This window comes from Grus americana, chromosome 4 (genome assembly GCF_028858705.1).
Source record: "Grus americana isolate bGruAme1 chromosome 4, bGruAme1.mat, whole genome shotgun sequence".
Classification (NCBI taxonomy): Eukaryota; Metazoa; Chordata; class Aves; order Gruiformes; family Gruidae; genus Grus; species Grus americana.
The window spans coordinates 69,585,962-69,612,699 of NC_072855.1; the positions used below are offsets into that span (position 1 = coordinate 69,585,962).

Sequence of the window (26,738 nt, forward strand, 5' to 3'; positions counted from 1 at the left end):
GGAAGAAATTGCTTTCAGTGATGCTGATTCAGCAGAGCTAAGAATCAGTAAATTAGCAATGACTGTAAGGGAATTTTAAATATTGGTAGAGTACCAAACTTCTATTGTTACTGAGTCTTGGAGATGAAATTCCAATCAAGTTACTGTACCAGGCAATGTGGGAGAGATGACAGTCCTCTTTCTGAGTCAGAAGACAGAAAAACGGGGAAACTGTATCCAGTTTTGGCTGCTCAGTGTCACTGCTAGAAAATTATATCGAAGAACCACGTACAAATAAATAAGTCTATAGAGCTAGTCTACTTTCTACTGGACTGTTCATTTAGTAACAAAATTATGTGGACAGCTGAAGCATAATTAATTCTGCCAATTCAGTATCTTTGCTATTTATGGAATGATACTCTATACTCTTCGGGTCTCTTAGTTTTTCCCTGTCTGCACAAAGGTAGATGCTTTCATAAACACAGTATTCAACTTGATTAATTTTCATGGATCATGAGATGCCCTTATGCACATAGGGGTACCTAATCCATACAGCAACTGAACAGTGTGACAATGACATAGAAATTGAAGCAGCAGCATGCTGTTAAACACCAAAGAAATCCCACCAAAGAAAGTCCTTTTTGGTTTTTGTTTTGGTTTTTGTGGGGTTGTTTGTTTTTTTTTCAGCTGGCAATGTGCATAGCTAGCTACACTTGGGACAAAAGTGATAAGAGGGGGTTAAAGGGAGTAACTTCTGGGTATTGCAGCTTGAGATGATATGTGACATAGAGCTTGACTTAGCATCAAAACATTACTAAATAAAACTACATCTAGTGTGTGAGTACTGAATGGGCTGATAAGTATTACCCATTGGTAACCCACTGGTGTACAATTCAGCTTTTTCTTTTCTATGGAAGTAAAGTCTGTGACCCTGCTTTAATGATAATTAACAATGACTGATAGCAGTCAATTCAGAGGAAAAAAGCATCAAGTTGCTGGTGCCATACTAACTGAGGCAGCATGTGTTTCCTTTTCCAGAAGGGGAATGTAGATTCAAAAAAACCCCACCAAACCTGTAATGAAAAGGTACTACCTTCCTATATTCTATCATTTGCAGGTCTTGACGAGGCAAATTCGTTCGCTAGTGAAGCAAGTAACTGTACCCCCAAAATTAAACTGTGGTCAGTGTACTGACCTAGAACTTAAAATACCAATATGCAAGTTAATGTGAAAAAAATGGTGGACACCCTAGATCAGTATAGACCAATATGCAAAATTATTGTGCTGGCAGGTTATCTCCCTGTAAGACATGCAAAACTAAGACACATTTTTACTGAGTTCTGGATGAGTAATGTAGATTAATAGAAGAAATGGGAGTCGCAAAGGTGAAGTTGAAAAGGAATGACTGTACATCTCATAAGACAAGAATTAAGCAAAAAAAAAAAAATCTATACACCTACATTTTGATGCTACACCATGGAAAGTTTAAAAATGCTGTTATTTATTTCCTGTCTGAAGGGGTGGTGTTTATAGAACTTTGTACTTACACAAAGATGGTGCTTTGGTATTCTTGGTCTGTAGTGCTAGATTTCTGTAGAATGTGGACCACATGAATCATGGGAACATCCATGAGTTCAAAGCCCCAACAACATGGGCTTTGTGTCTGTATCGCCTTATTCAGTCAGAATGCCTTGCTGAGCTATGAAAGGCAAAACAAGCTTAAGAAACTAACAAGTTACCTTAAAATATCTATTGCATGAAAATCATGCTATGTTATATTGTTACAATACAAATATTTGTTATATGCAGACAAGAGAGGGACTCAAAATAAGGTTGTAAACACCTCATTTGGGCATGTTTACCACATAAAATCAACTATAACTATAATAGCATGATTTGAAAGCGATGCCCCCAATACTTTGTGAAGTTAGTGGTTCCTAGTAAATAAAGGAGATGCCAATATAGGTAGCAGAGTGAAATGAAGAATCATATGTACGATCTTTTGTCACTTCACTGTTCTGTGGCTCATAATTGCTCTGGAAAGAGGAATAATGATGCTTAGAGGGGTTTGAGCGCTACATGAAATAAATGTTAATTATCAGTGTATATTTCAGGCAAACTCAGAATTGAGATCACATCCAAATGAACCCTGTCTCATGTCTGGCTATATCCAGGAAGAACCAGAAGTCCTTTCACAGTTGCTTCCCAGTTTACCAGCCACATTTGCCCCATATTGCAATTCGCACAATTATATATAATGAATACATATATAGATATACACACTCATACATATGTATCTGTATCCACATATGCATACATTTTTTTATCAAAGTGTTTAAGGAAAACCAAGCAACACAATAATGTCGCTGGCATAAGAAGGAAGGTGCTAGAATGGATGAGAATATGATTTAAAAGATGTGAACGGAGGGTAGGCCATCATTGGATGGAAGTAAATGGTCAGTTCTTGCATGGGAGGGAGATCAGTAGTGAAATTCCATGTAGTGTCTATCTTGGCACCTGTACCGTTCAATATATTCTTAAATGACCCGAAGAAGAGAAGTGATCAGTGAGGTGACAAAGCTTTGCTGATGATAGGAGGCGATGCAAGGTAGTAAGGACAAGGGAGACTGCATAGCTTGCAGAAAGATTGACTGTACAATAAAACAACAGGTGGAATTCAGTGTAGATAATTGTAAAGTGATACATTTGGGGAAGAATAATCCTATCTTGACATCTTGGATCATTTCTAAGCTGGCCGGAAGGTCTTCAGGAACAAGACTTCTGGGTTATAGTATACAGTTCCATGAAAATATCACTTAGTAGTAGTTGAAGGAAAAAAAATCCAAACCAACCAACCAAAAACAGGTTAGGAATTATTAAGAAGCAAATAGAGAACAAAAGAGCAAGGATCATTATGCTTACTGTTCAAGTCCATATGCTACTGTAAAAATCCAAGGTTTACACACTTGAATACTGCATGCAGTTCTGGTCCATTTATCTTGGACAGAACATACTAGAACTGAATATTCAGAGATAACAAGAATGATCAGATGTATACTGTGACTTCCACTACAACATGCAAGGAAGTCCATCTGTTGAATAGCCAAGAATCTTCATTTGGAAAAAAAACATGACGTGGGGGGAATGTAAGAAGAGGTCTGCAGAACTGAGAGGTCTGGAGAGAAGGAGAGTGGGATTCACTTTTCACTGTCTCTTCTAAGTCAAGCATGAGGGATATCAGAAGAAGTTAGTAAGAGCTTCATTCAGAACAAACCAGAGGAACTGGTTCTTCAGACAACCTACGTGGACCTGTGGTACGCCACCTCAAATGATTTTCTGGATCAAGGAATTTATAGAGATGCAAGGAGAGACTGGAAAAAACCTTGGAAGAGGTGCTGCAGAGTCTAACAACTAGATAAATCATATAACCTGGCTTGAAAATGTTGGAGGGCTGGGAGGCAGTATGTGCTTACCCTGTTCTTGTTTTTCCTGAGTGTCCACTCCCGTGGTTACCGTGGGAGATGGAGCTCTGTGCTAGAAGGACCTGTGCTCTGAGCTAACGCATTCTCATTATACGCCAAAGTCAGATTTAAATAAATGAAGTTATTAACAACTTAAATATATTTATAACTTTCAAGCTCCCTAAATAATTGTAATGTTATGAAAAGCTAGAACCAGAAGGAACCTTAAGAAATCGCCTAATCTATCGCCCCCTGTTCCATGGCAAAATCAATTACATTTGTGTCCTTACTGACAAATTTGTCTAACCTCTTCCTAAAGCTTTCAGTGATGGAAGCTCAACAGCCTCCATAAGTAATCTATTTAAAGTCTCACTATTCATACTATGAGAAGGATTTTTTTTTTCCCCCTAACTGGAATCTAATCAGCTGTTGTTTGCTGTAAACCATTAGTTAACTGCAAGCCTGAGCTAAGATGGGAGGTGTCCTAGACTTCTGATGAATGTTGTCTAGTAACTTTAGTGACTCTGGAAATAGCCTGAATGCAGGCTTGGTTTTTAATGTAGCTAGTAGTTACTGGGTTTTGTGTTTTGGTTAATATGACCAAGCATGAACAGGGATCTTTTCTGTATCGTCTTAGGGATTTTCATGTCTTACCTCTTACGCATTTTCTGGCTTCAGGTAAACTTTCCCTGAGCAGTACTTTCTAAACACAGCATGTTTTGACTTTGCTTCAGCAAAGGCTGTTTGAAAGGTGTGTCTATAGAAAAAGTGGGACAAAAAGATTTCTCTTACATGCTGTTTTTCAGTAATATAATATTTTCTTTCTTTCGTATAAGGTCTAATTTCTGGTTTTGCCTGTAATTTACTGAACTATATGTATTTGAGATGAAAACTTTGAGCTGTCTTAAGTGCTGCTACTTAGTTCATGTAAACTCTGCTTCTTGCAGATGTCACTAATTGCATTCCTCGTTTTCCAGGTACCTGACTTGAGAAGGGGGTTCTGCCTAGCAGAAATGTTAAGCACCTATAGATTCAACAGAAGTTGATGTGGGCTGCTCTTATAAAACACAGTATACTTTAAGTTAAGTCTTTTTAAAAAAAATCAGCTCAAATGAGGCATTTTAGCAAAACTGTTTAAGCTTCATTTCTTTGTTTCGGTTTCCAGTCTCTAACATGAGTAAGAGCACTGTCCTCTCACTTGCAATGAATTGTGAAAATCAGTTTATTGGTACATGTGAAACACTCAGGAGCAGTAGTGGTGGCTGTTCTGAGGAACTGAATGGCTGTGAACAGAGTTTGAATTAGTAAATAGATGAGGTGATATGTAGAACAAAAAGGAAAAAATGTATGAAATAGCTGCTCACTGGTGAGCACTGACAATTCTGTGTACAGAATGAAGCAAACATCCTGTGGAAAAATAGTGTGTAAGGGTGTACTTGAAGACTTCATCATACTGTGGATTGCGCAAGGAAGCCAAATAAAGACTACACAAGCGCTTTGATTTTGGTGGTTTTAAACTCATTGAGTGCAATACTGCAACCTCAGTGATGTACTTTTAATACAGCTTCATAAATGTATGTGATATACATGTGTATTTGTAGACTGTAAACTATAGCAATTTCAATGAAACAACGGTGCTGTCAGCACGTTGGCACAGGGAGGAAAATACCCTATTTCTCTGTCTTGAAGACTAAACTTATACGTATATCTTACACTGTGGAAAATTACCCTTTATTTCTGCTTCCCTGTAATTTAAGAACTTATAAAAATGTTGTTGTTTGAATATTAAACTTGATTGGTTATGCCAAGGATCGCAGAACAATCATCAGTCTCCTATATGAAGGAGGATGAGCGATAGTTTTCAATAGGTTCAGTCTCTCTTCTGGCTCAGAAAATTCAAAGCAACCATGTTCACTCTGAAATTCTTATAAATGGCTGACATCTAAACAGCAATTACCTTGGAGAGAAAAAAAATTTCCCCCAACTGCTTCCTCATCACCAAAGTTGGCATTTGATTTTAACGATGAGGGATTTTTTTTGTTTGTTGCCCTGTTAATTCAAGCTAAATGGAAACAAGGCAGTCTTTACTGAGCAGCAGTGGGCTGCTGAGTATAAGAATGGCTAAAGAAATCGAAGTTCCTTCATGTGTATTTCTAATGTAAGCTGCAAGGAACCCCCCAGAAGCATCTCTCTGGGATTTTTCCCAGTGTCTTTTCTTCTCGCTCTCTCCCCTCCACTCCCCTGCCTCCGCCATTACAACTCAGTTATTCTCTTGAGATCAGTGTGACAGATCAAAGGCTTAGATGAGGCCTGTGCCTGAGCAATGATTTTCCTTTCCCCCCTTCAAGCTCTCTGCTAGCTTTCTCCATGGATATCTCCTACAGCTGTTAGCTCAGGAGCCAGATTTTCAAAATAACAGAAAGACATACTGTGGTATATTGGGACTAATTATCTTAATTCTGCTTCCTGAACTAGGATGTGTTTCAGTAACATTAATCTGACAGGATAGTGTGTGGGTAACAATGCCAATTCATGGCATTCACTTTTTTTTTTTAATGTTCTTCTTGTGATCTATCTGTAATTGGGACAGGAGAGAACAAGTACACATTTTGCATTCCTTCCCCATGTTTTTCCAGCCCTGATTCAGCAGAGCACTTAGGTACATGTGTGTCTCAATCTATGTGCCTGTCCTCCTGTAATACCTTGCTGATTTGGAGCCCTCAGTGTTGTTCACAACTGGGAAGATTTTGTAAAAATTCTGACTTGGATTCCCCATGTTCTACAACTTGAAATGTACAGACTGGAAAGTGTGTAGTTTTGAGGGTGGTTTGGTTTTGTTTGTATTTATGCATAGCGATCACTCCACTTCCTGCAATGTCTTAAAGCTCTGACTTTTGCAATTTTAACTCTTTCTGATTTTCTTTGTTGCTTCCCTTTCCTCCCTTTATTGTTTTGTTCTTCTGTTCCTTTGCAGCCTTGATGACTTTTTCCTTAACTATTTAGAGCAACTTCTTTTGCTCTAGACTCTGTTCATCCCTTGAAAAATTCCTACAGCTCTGGATGTTCCGACAGCCATAGCTCGTGGCCACCCCAGCTGTCATGAGGATTTTTGCCATGCTGTAGTTGGATTTCACAGATACATTCATGGTGGAGGTTGTGGGGTTTTTTGTTTTCAGTCAACCCTCAACTACTACTGCTTTAACTACTCTCCAAATGACATTATTATTCTTTTTTTGACTACGGTTCTATTAAGCAACGTGCATTTAAATAGCTTGTGGTAGTAACTGTACTTTTCAAGATTTGCTCAGTTAGATAGCACTGTATCCAAGAGAACCCTTCAGCAGAAATCTTCTGAAACCCTTTTTCGCTGTGTAAGAAAGCTGCTTCTTGCAGACCCCAAAAGTGTCTGTTAGCTGGTTTTCAAAGTTATATTCAGTGAACACACTGCGTCGTTGACTCTAGGTTCGCCTTCCAGCAGATGCCTGTGTCACCATGTCATCCATCGATTTAGACATAAACCATTTAATTATAGTAGGAGCTTTCAGAAAGGTTTCTACCCAGGCGGCCACTCTGAAGGTTAATCTGTTGCCCAAGATGGTTTGAAACTTGCTGCCACAACGATTGCAGTTTCCAACCTGACTGGCAGTGCCAGGAACTAAAGTGTGGTTTCTAATAGAGTGGGATTCATATTTATCCTCATGGCGATATTTTTTATGTCGCCCATCTACTGGATAACCCCTAGCTCGGCCGACAAAAGGAAAAGTGGTTTCAGTATCTTGCTCTGCAAAGGCATATTTTCGATATTATTTATGGAGCTCCTCCCACTAATATGACTAGCTAGATTATCTGTAAGGCTATACTTGTTCTGAAACCACTATTGATTAAATGCTGAGATGAAATTTTTTTTTAGAAGCTGTCATCGGAACATGCTTAGGCTGCACTTGCTGTCAGCTTAACAGTCATGTTTCTGTGTCTTCCTCTAAATTCCTCTCCCAGCTGGGCTCTTTCATATCTTAGCATTAAAATAGATTCTTCCTAATTAGACAGATCTCTGTCATGATAATCATCTTGAGAACGTATGCTGTATTTTCATACTGCATATCTCTTCACAGATCAGGCCTGTACTTTATAATTTTTCAAAATCGTAACTCACTGAATAGATCCTTTAACCAAGCAATCATCTCCTGTAACTAGTAATTAGTGTCCTGTCAGCTGATATCGGTAGGCATTAGCATTCAACTGCTGGCATCAGCAAGTTCATCTTACATCACTTAGAATTCTGATATGATTCTTTTGAAATTCCAGTTGTGAAGATAGTTTTCTAAAGCTGATGTACAGGGGAGGGAAAAAAGGTATAGAGCAAATATACACATTTGTGCATGCACAGTAAATTACTACATAAGAGGCGAGTGTGCATCAGTCTGTAGTCATAAAGGTAAGTGCACACATCTATCACGAGTGCATCTGTGCTTGTGTCTGATCACAGAACAGAGTTGTTTGGTCAAGGTGGTGAAGAACATCTGTTTTAATGATAATAATCAGTAATAGAACAATGCTGAGATCTCTCTATTTCTTGCATTGCCCAGGCTATCATCTGAGGGTTTTTTCCCGGTTTTATTTATTCAGACTCAGTGGTTTAGCAGAAGTGTTGTCCTTCACAAAATTTGAATTGAAATAGTTCCCTAAATAGCTCATTTTGGCCTTCGTTTTTCAGAAGCTGGTAATTATTTGTGTAAGTATCCTTAAAATAAAAGTGATGCAAAAATGAACTGTGAAATCTTATGTCTATTATGCTACTTTACAATTGCCATTCAATACTTGGCTTTAAAAGAAAACTCGCCTGTTGGATGAAAATTTTTAGTTAGCTCTTAGGTGCTGGATGACAGCTGTAAAATAACATAGCATGACTGACATTTTTTATGAAATGCTGATTCTATTGATCGTTTTAAGATATAGGGGATAGCACTTTATCTTATAAAAGGTTGTACTATAGAACAATGCAAGTATCACCACTGTTGGTGTAAAAATGAGGGGGGAAATAGACGGATACATATTTGCTCAGCTTTGGTTTAATCTCAGCCAACTAAAAAAATTTCTTGATCAGAGTCAACCATTTTTAGAATGTATTCAGATGATTTTGTTTTGTTTTCACAAAACTGGTGATTGATCTGTTGGAAAACTTCTAACACTAAACACCGGTTACTATAAAACTTTGTTACTCAAATCATCGCCCCTGGGCTGCGCAGCCTCGCAGAACCAAGGTACATAGCTGAGAGATGAAAAATTCCTAAATTTTTAGTAGGCTGGAATTCAATTCTGTAACAATCCAGCATGCACTTAAAAAAAACTACCACGTTGGCTGCCAAAGTGATAGACTGAAAGTTAAGGTATGTTTGTGTGCCTCCATATAGATCGAAAAATGGTATTTATTCTAGTGGTAGGAAAAGAAGACAACTTCTGTAAAATGCACCAAAAACCAGTCTGAAAAAAAAAAAAAACCCACAAAACAAAAAACCCAACAACAACCAAAACTAAACAAAAAAACCAACCCACAGCACTGCTTTTACATGTAATTTCTGACTCTATGGGTATAAGAAACGTTTCTATCTTTTTGCGGACGACAGTGCTCTTTTGGGTGTGCACATCCTTGTGAGCACGCAAGCTGGCGGGCTGCAGGGGGCACTGCGGGGGAATCCAAAAAGTACTTTTGCAAAGTAAAACCTAATTCACAGCTCTCTTCGTTTCTGGCCTGCTGATACTTTCCATTTCAATTAAAAAACAATCAAAAAAAAAAAAAGGAAACAAGAAAGCCCCCTGCTCCTTTTCTTTTTTCCCCTCTCAGTTCTTACATTCAATCTTTTCATATATATTCCTTATACAACCAAATAATACTATTGTCTTGCGGAGTCAGATGGAGAGGAATAGTGACTGAAGAACTTGCAACAAAGCCCCCGGCTCCAAATTAACAGAGATACCGATCTTTGTAAATGACGCAGGATTTGCAGTTTCCCTTCCTCTTAGGCTGCTTCTGAGCAGAGCTATTTGTCCCTGTTTGTTCTGTGATAAAGTAGTAATCGGTGATCACAAAGAACAGTAAATAGCTTGGCTTCAGTTCTCAAACTGATACTAAAGAAAAGTTTTAAAGGGAGGGGAGACGTGCTCGTTTGTCCCAAGGCAGGGAAGGTACTAAATACTAATTTTATTTGTCCACTGTTATTTTGCATCTCAACGTAGTCAGGGATGGTTAGAATAGGAATTAAATTAAAACCAAATTTCATACTGCTGAGCACTTAAAGAAGACAAAGCTCTTTACCACTGTGAGTAGCGTAGAAATAGTATCCTATGCTAATCTGCAATGGCAGAAATGAAGATGGTTTAAATCAGACCTCATGACTAATGTATGAGTTCCCAATTTTCTGTATTTCCAGCTGCATGTTAGAGAACAAGGGTGTCTGAGATATTTCTGGTTTATATAGGTATATTTAAAAAAAAAAAAAAGGAAGTGCACAGCTCATAGTGCTGGTTAGAAAATAATAATTAAAATTGTGCGTGCAATAGCTTCGTCTGCAAAATGGTTTAAAACTAGGTTCCCGGGATGTTATTCTTGATGCATTAATCACCCGCGCTCTATATGGAGGCAGCCACCGTTCGCTTGGAAAAATGTTCCTGCCCAACGTGTCATGTTTCTTCTGTTGTTTAAAATAGAAAGTTCAGCCCCGTGTCTGGGAGGCACAGGGCTCCGCGCTCTGTTTGTATTCATTATGCAACAGTTTACACAGAAGGGAAACACGGCACACGCCGCCCCGGCGCGGGGTGCAGCCTGCCGGCGGGTGCGGGGCCCCGTCGGGCTTCTCCCAGCGCTGCCTCCCGCTGCTCGCCCGCGGGATCCGGGCACTCCCCCTCCCGCCCCCCCTGCATCTCCCGCTACCACCGGCTCCGGCCCCAGCGCCTCCCGAGAGCCGGGGCTCAGGACAGGCGTTGCCCCCCACCGCCTCCGGGTGCCCGCCGCGCCCCGCCGCAGCGCCGAGCTCCGGCACAGCGCGCAGCAGCCGCCCGGCCCGGCCCGGCGCCGCGGCCGCCCCGTCTACCGGCCGGGTAAGGCAGCCGCCTGCCCCCCGCGCAGAGGGCGGCGCGGCACAGAGAGCCCCAGCACGCAGCGGGAGGCCGCGGGGCGCCCCGGGGGCGGCAGGTGGCGGCCCCCGCTCCGCACCGCTGTGCCCACCGCCGCCGCCCCGCGCCTGCGGGAACCCCGCGCCGCTGCCGGGCGTGAGCGCAGCGGCGGGCGCCGCGGGGGGAAACGCCATGTCCGCTCCTGCTGGGCGACGTCCGTGCCGGGTTTTGCACCTTGTCCCCGGGTCTGCCTCACGGCCTGGAGGAGCTGCTGCTGCTGCGGTGTTTACTGAGCGCTCCTGTCCTGATATCACTCCGCTGGCATGGAGGAGGAGGAGGTGGAGGAGGAGAGCATTTGATCATTGTGATGGTGGCAGGAGGAGCAGCAGCAAGCAAAGCAGAGCAAAGCGTTAGGCTGTATCAGCTCGGCGTTTTGCAGAGACTTCAGAGCTCTACTTTTTTTTTTCTTTTCTTTTTTTTTTTCCTCTCCAGCTCGGCCCGGATTGTTCATGTGTTTACTTCCCCCAGCCCGAGGATTTGCTATTTAGGTTCCTGTTGAAATGCAACTGAGCAGCCAAAGTACTTTGCGAACTCGGTGCGGCATAAACACCAAAACTTTTTTCTAGAAGGAAAATACAATAAGAAAGCGGCTTTGCCTGTCTTTTGATGCCGGGGAGTGCGAGTGAGTGTGCCGTGTGTGCCCGGCGGGTGCTTGTGCTTGGATGTGTGTGTGCGAACGTGCGTGTGAACGGGTGTGTATGTATATGTGTGTGCATGTGGAGGGGCGCGCGTGTTTCTCTTTATACATGGGGAGAGAAGGCTTTTGGCAAAATCTCCGGAAATCTCGTGGCATCTATTTTGAAATAATGGATTATAAAAAAGAAAGAGGAGGAAAGGAACTGGTCTGATATCTCCTGGAGTTTGCTACCCGAATTGCTGCTGCTTAGTTTGTTGTGCTTTTTTTTTTTTTTGGTGTTTGTTGGTTGTGTTGCTGGTGATAACCTTTTAGCACCTTCTCTCTTTATTTCCCTCCCCCCACCCTCTCTTTTTAATGTTTTGGAGCTTCTCGAGAGGGATTGGCTGGGGGGAAAGAGAAACATTTGCTTGGGATCGCTGTTTCCCTGATACATGGTGGTGCCCCCTCCCCCCCCACCCCCCCGTTCTCTAAAAAGTATCCCATCAGGACCCCGGAGGAGACTGTGTGTGTGTGAAGGGTAGGATAAAAAGTTCTTCCAAAATAGTGTGCACGGGGAACAGGATGGGGGATTTTGCAGCCCCCGCTGCCGCCGCGAATGGCAGCAGTATCTGCATCAACAATAACCTGAACAGCAGCCTCAGCGGGGCCGGCGGTGCCGGTATCGGGGTTAACAGCACTCCCCACGGTCCTGCCGCGGCTCCCGGTAACAATAACGCTAATAGCGGCGGCGGCATTCCCAAGCACAGCACGGTGGTGGAGCGGCTGAGGCAGCGCATCGAGGGCTGCCGGCGGCACCATGTCAACTGCGAGAGCAGGTACCAGCAAGCCCAGGCAGAGCAGCTGGAGCTGGAGCGCAGGGACACGGTGAGCCTCTACCAACGGACCCTGGAGCAGAGGGCCAAGAAAACGGGCACCGCCGGCGGCGGCACCAAGCAGCAGCATCAGAGCAAACAGCAGCAAGATGCCGAGCCTGCCACGGCGGAGCAGAGGAACCACACTCTGATCATGGTAAGGGGATGCGGGCCGGGGGGGTCGCTGTCCGCTCCGAATCTCTCGCCGGGATGAGCTGGAGGTCGCCCCCGTTGTTTTCCGGAGGGGGAGGGGGCTCGGCTCAACTTTGGCGGTGGCAGGGCCGCGGGCAGGCTGGGCGAGCCGGGGGCTGCCGGGTGGCTTCGCAACTTCTCACGGGCAGGGGTGGGGGGGAAGCGGACAAACTTTTTCCCCCGTCTCTTTCAGAAGGGAAGAGCTGCCCCAGGGGAAGAGGGAAGGAGCGGTGCCGGGCGTGCGCCGTGGGCTGCCGAAAGCCAGAGGAGGGTTTTGTGTGCGTGCGTGTTTCGCGACGGCTTTTCCGCGCGGGGGGCGTGCGGCGACGCGGCCGTGCGCCTTTGCTGGGCTGCCTTTTTAAATCCCGCCGCGGAGGAAGGTGGAAGTTGGCTCCGCAGGCTGGGGAGACGGCAGGAGGAAAAGTTGGGCAGGTTTCTCGCCTGGGCTGCCCCGGCGTGCAGGAGCCCGGCTCCCCACGCCAGCAGCAGCTCGAGCTGAATCGCTTCCTAAAGTTTCCTTGGGTTTTAAGCAGCTTAGCGAGGAGCGGAGGGGGGGGGGAAGGGGGCGGGGGCTGAGCCGGTAGGAGCGTAGCGGCAAGTAGGAAGCGGAGTTTCCCACTCCCAGGCTGCACCGATGATGAATAATAAAAGGAGGTGCGGGGGGAGCCGGGCCCCGCGCTCCGTCTGAGCCTTATTTATAGCAGGTCGCGGCCGCCAGTCGTTCTGGTGGGTGCCGCCGGCGGCTCGGCGTGTTTGTCTCGGTCGGCGGGGGCAAGCGCGCGACTCAGCCGCGGGGGAAACGCGTGTGTGTCCTGACGTGTCTCCCCCCGCCCCGGGCCGCGCCGTGCCGGGGCGGGGGTGCCCGGCGCTCGGGGGCGGGCACGGGGCCGCTGGGTCTTCGCCGTCTGCCGGGCGCACAATGGGCGGTGGAGACCGGCGGGGAGGAGGGAGGGAGGGAAGGAGGGGAGGTGCGATGGCAGCGTGTGGTTTACAAGCCTCGCACGTCCCTCCCTCTCGCCCTCCCCTGCTGCGCGGGGAGGCGCGGCGGTGCGGGAGGGTCCGGCAGGGCGGCAGCTGCCGCCGGCCCCCGCGTGGGGGGGGTCTCCGTCACAAAGCGGTGGGGAGGCGGCCGTCCCGGCGGCGGCTCTTCTCCTCGCCCCCCGCCATGTGAAAGCAGGGAGCAATATGTTTATCTTGGGCCGCGCCGAGCCTCTCCTCCCCTGGCCGTGATGCCGGCTCGGTGCCTGCCGGCTCCTCCCCTGCGCGACGCGGCGCAGTCCCGCGGGCAGCACCTTTCCCCTCTGCCCCTCGCCGTCCTACCGGGCGCTTTGTCTGACCCCAGTCCCGCTTCGTCACGGGGGACGAGGAGGTGGGGATCGCTTCGCCAGCGGCAAACAAAAGCTCAGCGCCGAGCGTAGCCCCCACCTCCCGCCCCGCCGCTAAGGAGCCGAGCGCGGCTCCCGCCTCCCTGCCTCCTCCCAGCCGGGGAGCAGCCCCGACAGCCCGGCACATCTCCCGGCGAGCCCAGCCAGGAGGCGGGGAGAGCGGGACGCCTCCCTCGGCGGCGAGGAGAGGAGGGAGCGCCGGCAGGAGCCACACAAAGCGACGGGGGGTGCGGGGGGGATTGCTTCGCAAACAGGAAGCAGAAAAACCTCACTGACATCTTGTTGCTTTCCTGGTGTTACCAGCGAGGCACAACCATGTTTCTCTTCCTTCTCGCGCCTTTCCGCAGGATCGAGGCTTTTAAATACGCGCTTAACGCGGTGCTCCCCGCACCGCAGTACCTTACCTTGGTTTACATCTACTCCTGGGGCAGTAACTGAGTCACTCATCAAACTCCATGAGCAAGGACTGACTGTCTTTCGTCAGCCAAACTGTCCTCAAATCCCTTTTCACATCCCATGTCATTTCCACAAGATACAGGAAAGGGGCTGGAGGCTCAAGAGACCTCAGAATTACTTTGCTCCAGGGAAGCATAGTGGTCCACTGTGTACACATCCAGCTCCAGAACAGCTCCTCTGCTTCCAGGCCTTTGCTAGTGGTGGGTTGTCGTTTCCCCTTCTTCTCAAACGCCATGCTAAAGCATTAAAGGCCAGGATTTTTAGTTAAGTAGCTCGATTGTTGGCCTTCCCTTGAAGATCTAGGACAGATACACAAAGCCATGCTATGATATGAAAGTTGTGGAAACAAAGTAACAAAAGGAGGAAATGCAGTTACAGCTCTGTTGTTATTGATTTGTTTCAGGTTGGGACACTTGAAGAGCTAAGAGTACCCTAATTAAAGGGTAGTTTGCTATGAAATTCATTGTAACTGATTTTTTGTGCTACAATCTTCGTGCTATTTAAATGTACTCGATGTGCACTATGCTTTTCATCTTAAAAAGAGAAATTTAATACTTTGTTGAAAAAAATGACCCATTTCCATCAACCTTTGGTTTTTTATTTAAGATTGTGTACACAAATAGTGAAAAACTTAGTGACGTTATCTGCTTTGTTTCACTTGTAGAGTGTTAATTGTGATTTTTGTCTAATGTTTAAGAACATTAGGGAACATTCATGGGTACATGAAAGTGATACTTAAAACCTGAGAAATTGCTCCTTTTAAAGCAACTGAGAAGTATTTTCTTTAAGACATTTATGCTTTTTATAGTACAAAAAAAATTTCTTCATTTGTAGCAATCATAACAGTTTGGTAAGTTTCACTGTTTATGTGCATCATGATTTTTATTTACCCAAACAATTCAACTTTAATGTTTTCTTTTGGCATGAGAAAACAGTAAACTACATTTTGAGGTTTTCTCCCTTTTATTCTCTGGTAAGCTCCAGCTGAGAGGTTTGCAGTGGAACAATTGTATGGATCTGCTACTGCTTTACTCTTCACACAGAATCATTACTAAATTCTTCCCTCGGATTATTAAACCACACAATCTGGAAACAAAGCAGTCAGGATTAAATGACAACAAATATAGTGCGGATAGCAAGAAATACTGTTTCTAATTGTTTTTTGTCAAGGCAAATCAAAGGAAAGTATTATCAGTGTGTTTGTGCATGTCCCTCTCCAAACTGGAAGATGCTGAGAAGGGAGATGTGTGCTGCGTCAGGGCAGCCGGTCACCCAACAGACCCTCCCAGAAGCTGGTGCTGCCACAGCTGCTGAGGTGTCCATCAGCAAACTGGGTTAAAAAACATCTTTAGAAGATGATTGCTTAAAGACACGATTTTCTTCATTTGATGGAGTACAAACTATCCAGTCTGTACAATGCTCCTTGTCGCCACCCCCACAGTGTACACCCTCACTCCCTGAGTTCATGAAAGGGATTATGCAGTTTCCACTGTTTAGGACTCTATGTCAACTGACAAGCAGTTATCAATGGGAGCCTTTTTTCAAAAAAGGATGTAGGAGCATAGGCTTGGCTGTATTGCATGAATTGCTGATCTGCTCTGAATTTGTGTCTTGTTACAGACCAAGTTTTCACTTGCTGAATTTTGAAATATCTGGATATATAACTATTTCAACCTCTGCTACTTGAGGAGAACGGTGGGGTTCAGAACTAGTTTGCTCCAATACAGGCATTGATTGAGACATGCACAAAAATTAAAATTGGTTATAAATGTCTGGGAGGACCTTTCTCCTCTGCCTCCTTCCTGCCCCCCCCCCCCCCCCCCCCGCTCAGTTCAACCTGGCAAAAGCCAAAGTTGTTTTCCCCACCTTTGAGTTGGATTATTAGAATGCTGTACCAGCTTGGTTTTCAAAGGAAGTATTGGGAAAATTTGTAGCCCATCCAAATCTCTGCTGCTCATCTTCGGACTGGTTCCAGGAAATATCAACACATTATTTCAGTTCTTTGGTTCTTTGTGACTTAATCTGCCTTCTTGTTTCCTCCTTTAAGTGCGAGAGCCTTCTGGCTCTGCATCCATGTTATTGTGTGTGGTTCAGACATATTGTGTGCATGTGTGTGCACATACACACATTATATATGAAATAAATAATAAATAATGAAATAAATAATAAATCATGTGTATTTAGTATATAATAAATAGCCAAGTATATAATAAATAGCCAAATATATCATGAATATCTCAAGTTATATCACCTTTGTTTCTTACCCCAAACACTGCTGTTCTTGTGCATTTTTTGACATTTTTTTGTCCAATGAAACACTACATCTGTAATTACCATATTGACTTTCTCATGCACATTTATTTGCATCCGAGCTCTGCTGTGAAGTATAAAGGGACTGGAGCTACTTTTTCCTATTTTAAAAGCTCTTCAAGACTTTTTTTATTTAGCATCATTATAGGTTTGATAGCTAGTGTCATACTGACCACTTCTAACTCTAAAACCAGTCCTTAGGAAATTGAGTTTTAAACACTATAAATATAAAATGTTATTTAGATCACAGAAATTAGTGATGGAAGTCAAATGACCTATTAGATCATCTTTTCTGTTCCCCTGCCAAAGCACACTATGCCAATTCAGAATTACTTTAAAGTTAGAGAAAACACGGCTGGCAAATTCAGTATTTTCCAATACTGCTTTTTACCCATTCTGGGCTAATGTGCTGCCTTATGGAAGTTAATGATCACATTGCCCTTCTACCAGAGGGAAGGGAGATGGGCAGGCCAATCCTTTTAGCTTGCTTTGTGTAGGGACAGAATGACACATTCAGAATTAAAGAAATCTGGTTATATCTTTTCCTTGTTGGCAGATAGTCCACCACGGAAAAATGATGGACTCCTCCCACCCCAGTCTCTATTTTTGTTGAAAAAGGTATCCTGACTGAAAAGTGTAACTTTGTAATTTGTCTTAGTGATTCATGGATAATGTCATTAATGAAATCGAGTGCCAAAGAATTCTGTCAGTCTTGTGAGTAGATTTTAAAGCTTACACTTACTGTATTTAATATGTACCTGTGTGTGCGTTCATAAACCTGTGCCCATTTCTTATGTTCTTTTTCATGTAATATTGCTGTTTAATTTACTTTATAGGTGCTTGGGAGTTCATCAGTTAATGCTATAGGAAATGTCTATTTTGCTAGCATTGCAAAGATGAAAAAGAAAGATGATTTTTCAGATGTTCCCTTTTATTTTCCACAAGAGGTCAAATACTGCAGCCCTTACTCATGGCTGATGACTAAGTAGGATTAAGCATCTCTTCAGTTAATAAGCTGTGTCCGATCTTGCTCACATTGGAGTAAAGTCAGTAGTAAATGCAAAACTGGGATGATACCAGAATTAAATGCCAGGCCAACAATGCTCCTTCTCTTTCATATGCATTATAGAGGGAGTCATCCTGTAACCCTTTTTATTTTGCTCTTCCTGTAAGGGTGGATCTCTGTCTGTCTTATTCCACAGCCTCTCCCATTTTTCTTCTCCTTTTCATACCAACTCACGCTTGGTGCTCCTGTGTGATTACTGTCCTTCAGGGCGAGGAGTTTTGTGTTGACCTCATTTTGGAGCTAGTTAGCACAATAGGTTTCAGCTTAGCAAACTGAAGGGAATGTAGAAACTCGTCACTTCAAGCACTACTAGCCTCTAATGACCTTTCTATGCTCTGATAGAAAGTATGTCCCCTTAAAAGATAGTGGGTTGGGTTATTATGAGCCATAGTTGGAGCAGGGCAGGCTGTATTTTGACATACGGTAGCCAGTCATAGTGAAATCTAAGCTTCAGCTTGACCAAATAGCACGTGTTGAAAGTCCCACAGTGAAGTTCTAGGCATTGTCATGTTCAGGAAGAACAACTTTGGCTGGAACGTGTCCAAAACTCATTCTGCTAACACAGAGCCAAAAATATTAACATGTGATTGTGTTAGGACAATTGGGTGCATTTAGGTTAACCTAAATTTACAGTAACTTGACCTAAAGCTTAAAGCTTCACAAGTGCTTAAGCTGGTGTAAACCTGAGCTGCTGCCACTAGGGAAGTCATCTTTTATGCTCTTGTCGGTGGCCGTATCTTCTTGCTGCCTCCTTTTGCTAATGCTATCCCTTGCTCATGTACCTCCACTGTCAGCTGGTTCACCGAGCACGCAGGGAGGATGAACACATTTCTTCCTTCTGGGTTAGTTTTCAGCTGGATTGGATCCACGATTTGTTTGACTGTCCCTCCCTGGGCAGCACAGTCTTACAACACCGTAATCCTCTTGTGAAACTTCACCCTTAGCCCAGGATAAACATCTGGGACCTATTAGTTAAAACATACTCACATAGTGACATACATTTTACCTGAGCTAAGTAACACCTGGTGTCGGTGCACATGATTCTGTTCCTGAATACAGACACTGAAACAAGAAAGGCTGGAAGCAGTAAAGGAGTCAGAGTTCATTTTTTATTTAAACACTTGCATGTATATGACATTTGGTTGAATATTACTCCAATATGTGTAATTCATGTGAGAGATGTGCTTGGATTAGCAGAGGATTAAAGACAGGTCTGACAGCCAGGAACTGCTGACCGGAATCCTTCAATTGTATTGTTTTGTGAATTGAAATGTGAGTTACGATATCAGACTGAAGTTACAATCCCAGTTTTCCAGTCTAGGATCTCACAGGCTGTTCAGATAATCATAGAATCACAGAATGGTTTGTGTTGGAAGGGACCTTACAGATCATCTAGTTCCAGCCCCCCTGCTGCGGGCAGGGACACCCTCCACTAGGCCAGGTTGCCCAAAGCCTCATCCAGCCTGGTCTTAAACACTTCCAGGGATGGGGCATCCACGTCTCTGGGCAACCTGTTCCAGTGCCTCACCACTCTAACAGTAAAGAATTCCTTTCTAACATCTAATCTAAATCGACCCTCCTTCAGCTTGAACCCATTACCCCTTGTCCTGTCACTACACTCCCTGATAAACAGTCCCTCACCATCTTTCCTGTAGACCCCCTTCAGGTACTGGTAAGCCGCAATTAGATCTCCCTGGAGCCGCCTTTTCTCCAGGCTGAACAATCCCAACTCTCTCAGCCTGTCCTCACAGGAGAGGTGCTCCAGCCCTCTGATCAGCTTTGTGGCCCTCCTCTGGACTCGCTCCAACAGCTCCATGTCTCTCCTGTACTGGGGCCCCCAGAGCTGGACGCAGGACTCCAGGTGGGGTCTCACAAGAGCGGAGTAGAGGGGCAGGATCACCTCCCTCGACCTGCTGGTCACACCTCTTTTGATGGAGCCCAGGACACGGTTGGCTTTCTGGGCTGCAAGTGCACACTGCAGGCTCATGTTGAGCTTCTCATCAATCAATACCCCCAAGTCCACCTCCTCGGGGCTGCTTTCAATCCATTCCCCACCCAGCCTATAGTTGTGCTTGGGATTGCGCTGACCCACGTGCAAGACCTTGCACTTGGCCTTGTTGAACTTCATGTGGTTCACACGGGCCCACCTCTCCAGCCTGTCAAGGTCCCTCTGGATGGCATCCCTGCCCTCCAGCGTGTCGACCACACCACACAACTTGGTGTCATTGGCAAACGTGCTTGTACATTCAGTGGGAATTTGGGGGTCTTAGCAATTTGAAGTATTTATTTTCCCAGTTTGTCTAAGATGGTGAGTCATAAAATCATATAACTTTGATTACTCTTTTGCTTCCCCCTCACATACTTCAGTTTCACAATGTTTGTAGCTCAAAAGTCATCAGACTGCTCCTGCTTTTTGAATACTTGAAACCCAGTTTCATAGGGGTTAAGAGAAAATGCCTTTTTAAATTTGCAGTAGTTAATAAGATAGCAGCTGCTGAAATTTTGTGCTTACAGGAGGGGGTTGAGCTGCCTTCTTTCAAGACTTCCCTCTTTTGTATTGATTTTGTTTGCCACCACATACAGTTAAAAATGGCAAGGAGATAAGAATACTTTAGTCTTTAGTTGACCTGAGAGAAGAGAGAAGTGTGTCCGCCTATAGGAACTTTGCATTTGCTGTACGTTTGTGTAACTGCTGAGGTTAATGCTGCAGTGCTGTCGGTAGCATAGATGATCTATTGCTGTTTGCTTGCTGTCAGTTCTGCACAACCACAGCATACATGGAATAGGAAAGAGGTTTGAATTTATGACTTTCAGAATAACTAAGCTAATAAACAGAAAGACCAACAGCTCAAGGATTTACTTTTCCATATTTGTTTTTATCAAGGCCGCTTTCTGTACGGTTTTCATATAGGGCACTGTAGCGTTCTGTAAGGTTCTCAGCTCTCAACAGCTGAAGCTTGGTGGAGTTGCATTTTAACTGATTGAAGGTGGGGCTGTTGGGCTGTGCCTCTTGCCCTCCTCCCTTCACACTTCAGTCTCCTCCCTACATTGCTTTAACTGCGTGCCATACAGCAGCATTTCAGGTTTAGTAAAACAATTCGATTCTGTTTTCCTCTGGTCTTTAGATTCAGACAAACAGCTGTTCCGAGCTGCAGTGAAGGTGTAGCTTTTCTGCATCATCTTTATGCTGCCTCTGAAAATCTCAGGCCTGCTTAGAAAGTCCTTGGATATTGTGCACCTAGGTAAAGAGCAGAGAATTGGTCCTTAACCTAACTCAGACCCTGGGCGTTATCACAAGAAGCCAATATGCCTATGGATGTGTGCTTATATAAACCAGTGCACGTACATATACACTGGTTTTTAAACTGTACTGCAAGCCAAAGTGGAAAGATTTATGATTGGTGATCAGTTTTGATGGTGAAAGAGGATGTACTAGTCTGATAAGTTTAAAAACCACTGATATGCACCCGTTTTCTATATTTTCAGCCTCTTTCCTTTAGCTCACATCTAAATCCACTGTGATGTTTTGGCACTTCTTCATTGTGTTTAATCTAAAGGAGGAAGGGAGGTGGTTATGGCAGATGGGATGCTGAAAGTGTTCTGGAAAATATAGGAGTTTTTGAATCGTTTAAGATATTTCCTTACATTAAGGAACATAGACCGGCATTTAGCCAAAAGAAAAATTATAGCATTTCCTACCACTTCTGTTTATGCAGAGTATTGTGGTTAAAGACTCTCTAGTATTTGAGAAAATGACTTTAAAATACAACTGCCTTAGCTGGCTATAGTTGTCTTTAGACTGCTAAAAAGATTGTTACATTTCAGCTGTGTTTTTTGCTGCTGTTCATTTTTGTCTCTGAAGCTGGTGGCTGTTGTTCTGATTTCTCTGGATTGCATTCCAGTGCATAACTGAGGCAGCATAGGGAGAACTGCTACTGACATTAAATAACCAATTTTTAATGATGTTTTTGGCAAGCAGTATCTCTATTCATTACACATATTTTTAGTTGTCAGTGAAGCAGGTAATGTAGCTTTGAAGACTTTAGCGGACTCGTACAGAAGACTGTAGACTTCTGTAACTGAACGGCGGCCACATTGTTTGAGCTCCAAATTGGCTGAAGCGTTCTGGCATGTAATCCATGGCTGGATATGAAGTAATGGTACAAAATAATCTGTAGGTCCTTCTATTACAGCACATTTCTGGGCTGAGCTTGCAGTCTTTGCATTCCAGTAAAAGTGGAGATACCATGCTGAGATTGCAGTGCTATCTTTTTTTTTCTAATTTGTGCTAACTGGTTTGCAGACTTAAAGATTATTTAAAGGCTGGATTGCTGCAGTTTTGAAAACTCACCTGAGAGAATTTGGCTTTACTTTTTTTTTCACCCCCAGGGGAGTTATCTGGGGCTTGTTATTTCTAACCCATTTTAATATGTATTTTACATCATGCAAAACAAACAAAAAAATCCATTTATTTTCTCTCCTCCATTTCATTCACAACAAAACAAACCAAAAAACTTGATGTTTGCACCAGGGTTTACCGCCCTTCTCAGTAACGTTTTCGTTGTGGGAAATGCCAGCGGTAGGTAGGGATAATGGAGATCTGTGAACGTAGAATAGCAAAACCAAAATTGATTTTGACTAGTGGCGTTAAAAGCTTCACCTCTCCCTCACCTATTACTGTGATAAAGTGTATGGCAGTCTAGTTACAGCCAGAGAGGGGTTCTGGGAAGTTGGCATAGATCATCTTTCTTTATAGTTGCTATGGTTATTTGAATACAAGAAACACAGTATTTTGTGGTTTTTGTTTTGTGTCAAACAACAAGTATCTTGAAAAAGTGATTCCTCAGGAATGGCAAACTTGTCTCTTACTCTCTTTTTACTGTAAAATTTCATGCTACTTAAAGCTGGTGGTAAGAACACATTACATTTACCTGTCTTTTAAAGTTGCTTATCCAAATGAAATATCTGTGTTCTCATGGCACACTGCATACAACACAAGAACTTTATTATGCAGGTACTGAAACCATTACAGTCTCTGGAAAACCTAGCTAGTTAACCTCTTTATGGTCTTCACATGTTACTGCCTTAGGGTTAGTTAGATGAGGCAGCTGAAGCAAGTTAACAGTTTGCTGCCATTAAATGGGGTGGTTTCCTCCGTCTTCTTCCATGCTGCAGTTCTGTACCTGTGCTGGTCTGGGGAGTGCATCTGTGGTGCTAAGCAAGTTGGAAAATTACATATCTAGGAGAAAAATAGCATCTATTTTTTGGTGGAAGGTGAAACTGCGCAGTGTGGTACTGAGGGAGAGGAAAGGCAAAAGTACTATGTCAGCAAAGCTGTGAAATAAGTTCTGTATGGCCTTGTCCTCTGCTGGTTCTCTGGGCAGCTCCCAGCTGAAAGCCTGGTAGTTGTGGTGCACTGCTGGAGTTAACTGGGAAGTGAAATACTTCAGTGGTGTATGGAACACCAAACAGAGCAATATTGGAAGCGTCTCAGGGAATACTGATGTACTTACTTGTAAGGATGAACTGATGATCCAAAGTGTAAAGAAGGCTGAGGAGAATATCTTTTCACCCTAGTCTAGTCCAGAGAAGATATCATGCTGGCTACAGTGTGGACTTCAGGTAGGTGACCACTGTCCTTCCTATGAGGAGAAAAAAAGGTGCTCATGTTCATATTTCGTTTCCTATTTTCTTTCTGAAAATTGATAAACTTTGTTTATGTCTCTCGGATAAAACAAGGAAAAATATTTTTTTTGTTTGGTCTTTACAGTATGGTAATTGCATTTTTTCAGGCTATTGAAATGTGTTTATGTTCGTTTTAATTCCATGTAGAATAATAAATTAAGTAAAATAATTATGAAAGGCCCATGTAAAAGGTATCGCTATTCATTGAATGTGGTACCTCGACTTACATTCGAAACTTGAGGTAATACTCCAGTGAGCTGCTGTATTCAAGGTAAAGATACTTGCACATAGTTTTACTTTCCTTCTATCTGAAGCCAACTCTGAGCAATATGATGATAATTTTTATTCAAGTAGTCCAGTAAAAAAAATCACAGATGGAGCAACTTCTCCCAACTTTGCTTTGTAACATGAGAATTAGTAAAGATGATGTAAATTATAATTTTCTGAATGGATTTATCATGAAATTGTACTTTGAATGCTGATTAATGTAGGTGACTTAATTTTTAAATAAGTTAGTGATGGAGTGTTCAGTGGGGTGGTTTTTTGTTTCTTTTTCCTCCTTCCTCAGATGTTTTATTTCAGAATTAGCTCACTTGTTAGAATCCAACCCGTTATCAGAACGGGTAAACAACAGTATTAGCAATATTGGTATTTCTAATGCAGCGTGTTCCATATGTCAAGTTTCATTAGTGGTTACTTGAGAAAGCATTGTTTCTGGTTTCAAAGTTGTTTACTTCTCAAATCTGTGACTTAACTGTTACAGATAGTGATCATACGTCGTAAAGTCACATAAAGAGTTTATCAGAATGGATTTAGACTGGCTAGCTTGCCCAGAAAGGTAGTGGCAGGAGCAAATTGTGCTGGTCATCTCAAATAACAGTAGAGTATGTAACAAATTTTAACCAAAGTATTTAATGGTTTTTTTCCCCATTTTTAGAATGTGCCAGGGTTTTTGTTTGGTTGGGTTTTTATGCAGTTCTTACATGTTTTAAGATTCAATGTTTAGTCTGAGAATCAAATGCCCTTCCTCTTGTGAAGGGAGGAATCTAAATGCCTACAGTTGTATAAAACTTCTATCAGTGTGATATCAAATATAATATTATAATTTTTTTACTAGACAAGATCCATATACCATTAATTGTACAATGCACATTGGCAGAATTTTTGCAGTAATTCACTTTAGGTAGGATCTTTTTCTTGCTTTTGCCCTTGGTTTGATTTGGTGTGGGGGGGTTGTTTTTCTTGTTGGGGGGGTGTGTTGGTTGGTTTTGCCTGTTTCTGCTTAAAAAGGTAGAATGCCAAGTATAGTTGTCTCTACAGTTCTCCTAGTGGATATGGATTAGTGGCCTGAGCACAGATGAGAAAGTAAAATGTATACGTTATTGCAGTTTATCACAATCTTTTGTAACTTACTATCTGGATACTACCCTCAGAGGCTGTGCAGTGCAGCAGTTGCACTCACATGTAAATCATGATAAAGCTGCCTTCCTAAGGCCATGTAGTATTTATTTTTTTTTAATAAGCCTGTTTTCAGTTGCTAATATTTTCAAAGCTGTCTTGTCTTAGTGGAAAACTTGGGGAGAAACTTGCCTAAAGTGGTTTACTTGTTAAATCTGAGAATCAGATTAGGGGAGAATACACTGTTTTCCTTGCTCTTGTAGGAAGTTCTTGAAACCATTACAACAAAAAACTGTAGCACGACTGAATTACACATTGTGGTCTGCCATTTGTGGTCCCTCTAGCAGCAGTGGGAATAGAGAAGAGAGGGAGATTAGTTACTTTTATTCCCCGAGGGGGGGAAAAATATACTTTTGACGTGCTTAATGTTTGCTTGCTAACATGTGCTGAAGATTTAGTCTGCCTCCTTGTAGCCCTGACAGACCAACTGGAAGGTGCCCATGCGCACCCAGAGCATGTCTCAGCATGTTCCTACCTGCGCAAGCAGGAACTTGATAGGTCTTTCCCCCAGTGTCTCCTCCCTGCTTTCAAGGACTGCTATACCATTTATCCTAAGAGTAGTAGATAAGTTTGCCTTCTCTGCACTGTCTGCCCCTCCTAGCTTGGAAGGAAAAACAAGAAGGCACTGCATCAGAAATGCAGAGACCTGAGGAAGTGGGTGGGAGGACAGGAAGAACGTGTGGGTCAGGAGATGGACAGAACCCAGGCTGGGGTAGGCAGAGTGGAGCAAAGCAGACATCAGCTGTAATAGAAGGACAGAAATACATAAGAGGGTGTTGGACTTGTTGAACCAGGCTGGAGAGAAGAACTTTGCTTCAGCCAGTGCTGGACACAGCTAGTCAATGAGAATACAGGTGCTTGTAATGAACTCAGCTTTTGCTAGCTTGAGTAGCCAGAGCTTGATGCTGGGGATTTTGACAGGGCCATACTCATGGTTGGCCATAAATACCAAGCAAGTCAGTTGTTCTGGGGTTGGGTTTTCTTGCTTTTTCAGATGATTAAGACCATTAAAGCATTACAGTGTCTTATGCTAACTGATTTTCTGCACTGTTGTTAAATTAGGTGGTGACCTTTTTTTTTGTTCAGATTTGAGGAATTCTAAACATTTTCCAGTGGCATGGATAATGAATTTATATGACAATCATTCAGCAAATGTAAGCCTGTAGACAGCAGGCTTGCTTTTCTTAGCTACCTGTTGCATATTCCTTGGAAGTCACTAACAGACTGCAGCAGTTCACATGAAAACCATTGTTCAAGGGACCTCCTACACATCAGTATCAGACAGATGTGTGTATTTTAAGTCCTTTATGGCCTAATCCCATTTACAGGTTTCTAAAGCTGGTTAACTAAGTGGCGTGAGTTTTTTCTCCTGATGGATTGGTTTGCTAAAACAAGCTACATCTTGATACTTTTTTTCACCTGTGTGTATATGTTCACTGCTAATATAAGCCAGTTTACAAACTTGATTGCTATGACGGGTAGAAGGCAATGTATATTTCTCAAACCAGTGGAACAAGTAGAAAATATTTTAGATATTTTAGGTACAGTGGATTAGTGTGGCTGTATTCCTGTTTTCTAATGGCTATAGAGAGAAATACTGAGGAGTGTACAGCAGGCCTTGTATTACTAAACAGCTATGACAGATTTCCTTTCCCTTGGGTAGTGTCTCATATTTTTGGAAGGGAGGGAATGTTCTTCTGTCCCTGAGGTCAAACTACACCACCGAACAGCCAGGATTTTCAGAAAGATTTACAGACTTGATAATGCAATAAGCCATAATCATAATCGTGCCCTCTTGTTGGCTGAGCAATCCTGTCTGTGCCGTGGTGTGTGAAGCGGGTGGTTAGCACTTCAGATTGTTGGGGTGGTTAATTGAGTTGCATACTGTTAAACAAGTGAGCTTGAAAATTAATGCCACGTTTCATCAGACCTACTTGGACCTGCACAACTTGGGCCATTGCTGTCTCAGGCAAAAGAACTGAGTTTTTACATAAGAATGTCTTAAAACTTAGTTCTGTCAACTACCCAAACAATCTAAGTCTGCAAAAAGCATACTTTTGGATCATACAAATCCTATCACAAAGTACT

At 43.2% G+C, this 26,738-nt stretch overlaps 1 protein-coding gene across 2 annotated transcripts in view; it reads left to right on the plus strand.

Moving 5' to 3' along the window:
- The first annotated feature begins 10,477 nt into the window (after positions 1 to 10,477).
- Positions 10,478 to 26,738, plus strand: part of MAML3 (mastermind like transcriptional coactivator 3) — a 249,240-nt gene continuing 232,979 nt past the window's right edge. For both annotated transcript variants that reach the window (XM_054823536.1, XM_054823537.1), the window contains exon 1: positions 10,478 to 12,255. In XM_054823536.1, coding sequence (XP_054679511.1) covers positions 11,809 to 12,255 — 447 coding nt within the window. In that variant the 5' untranslated portion in view covers positions 10,478 to 11,808. The remainder of the gene's footprint in view (positions 12,256 to 26,738) is intronic.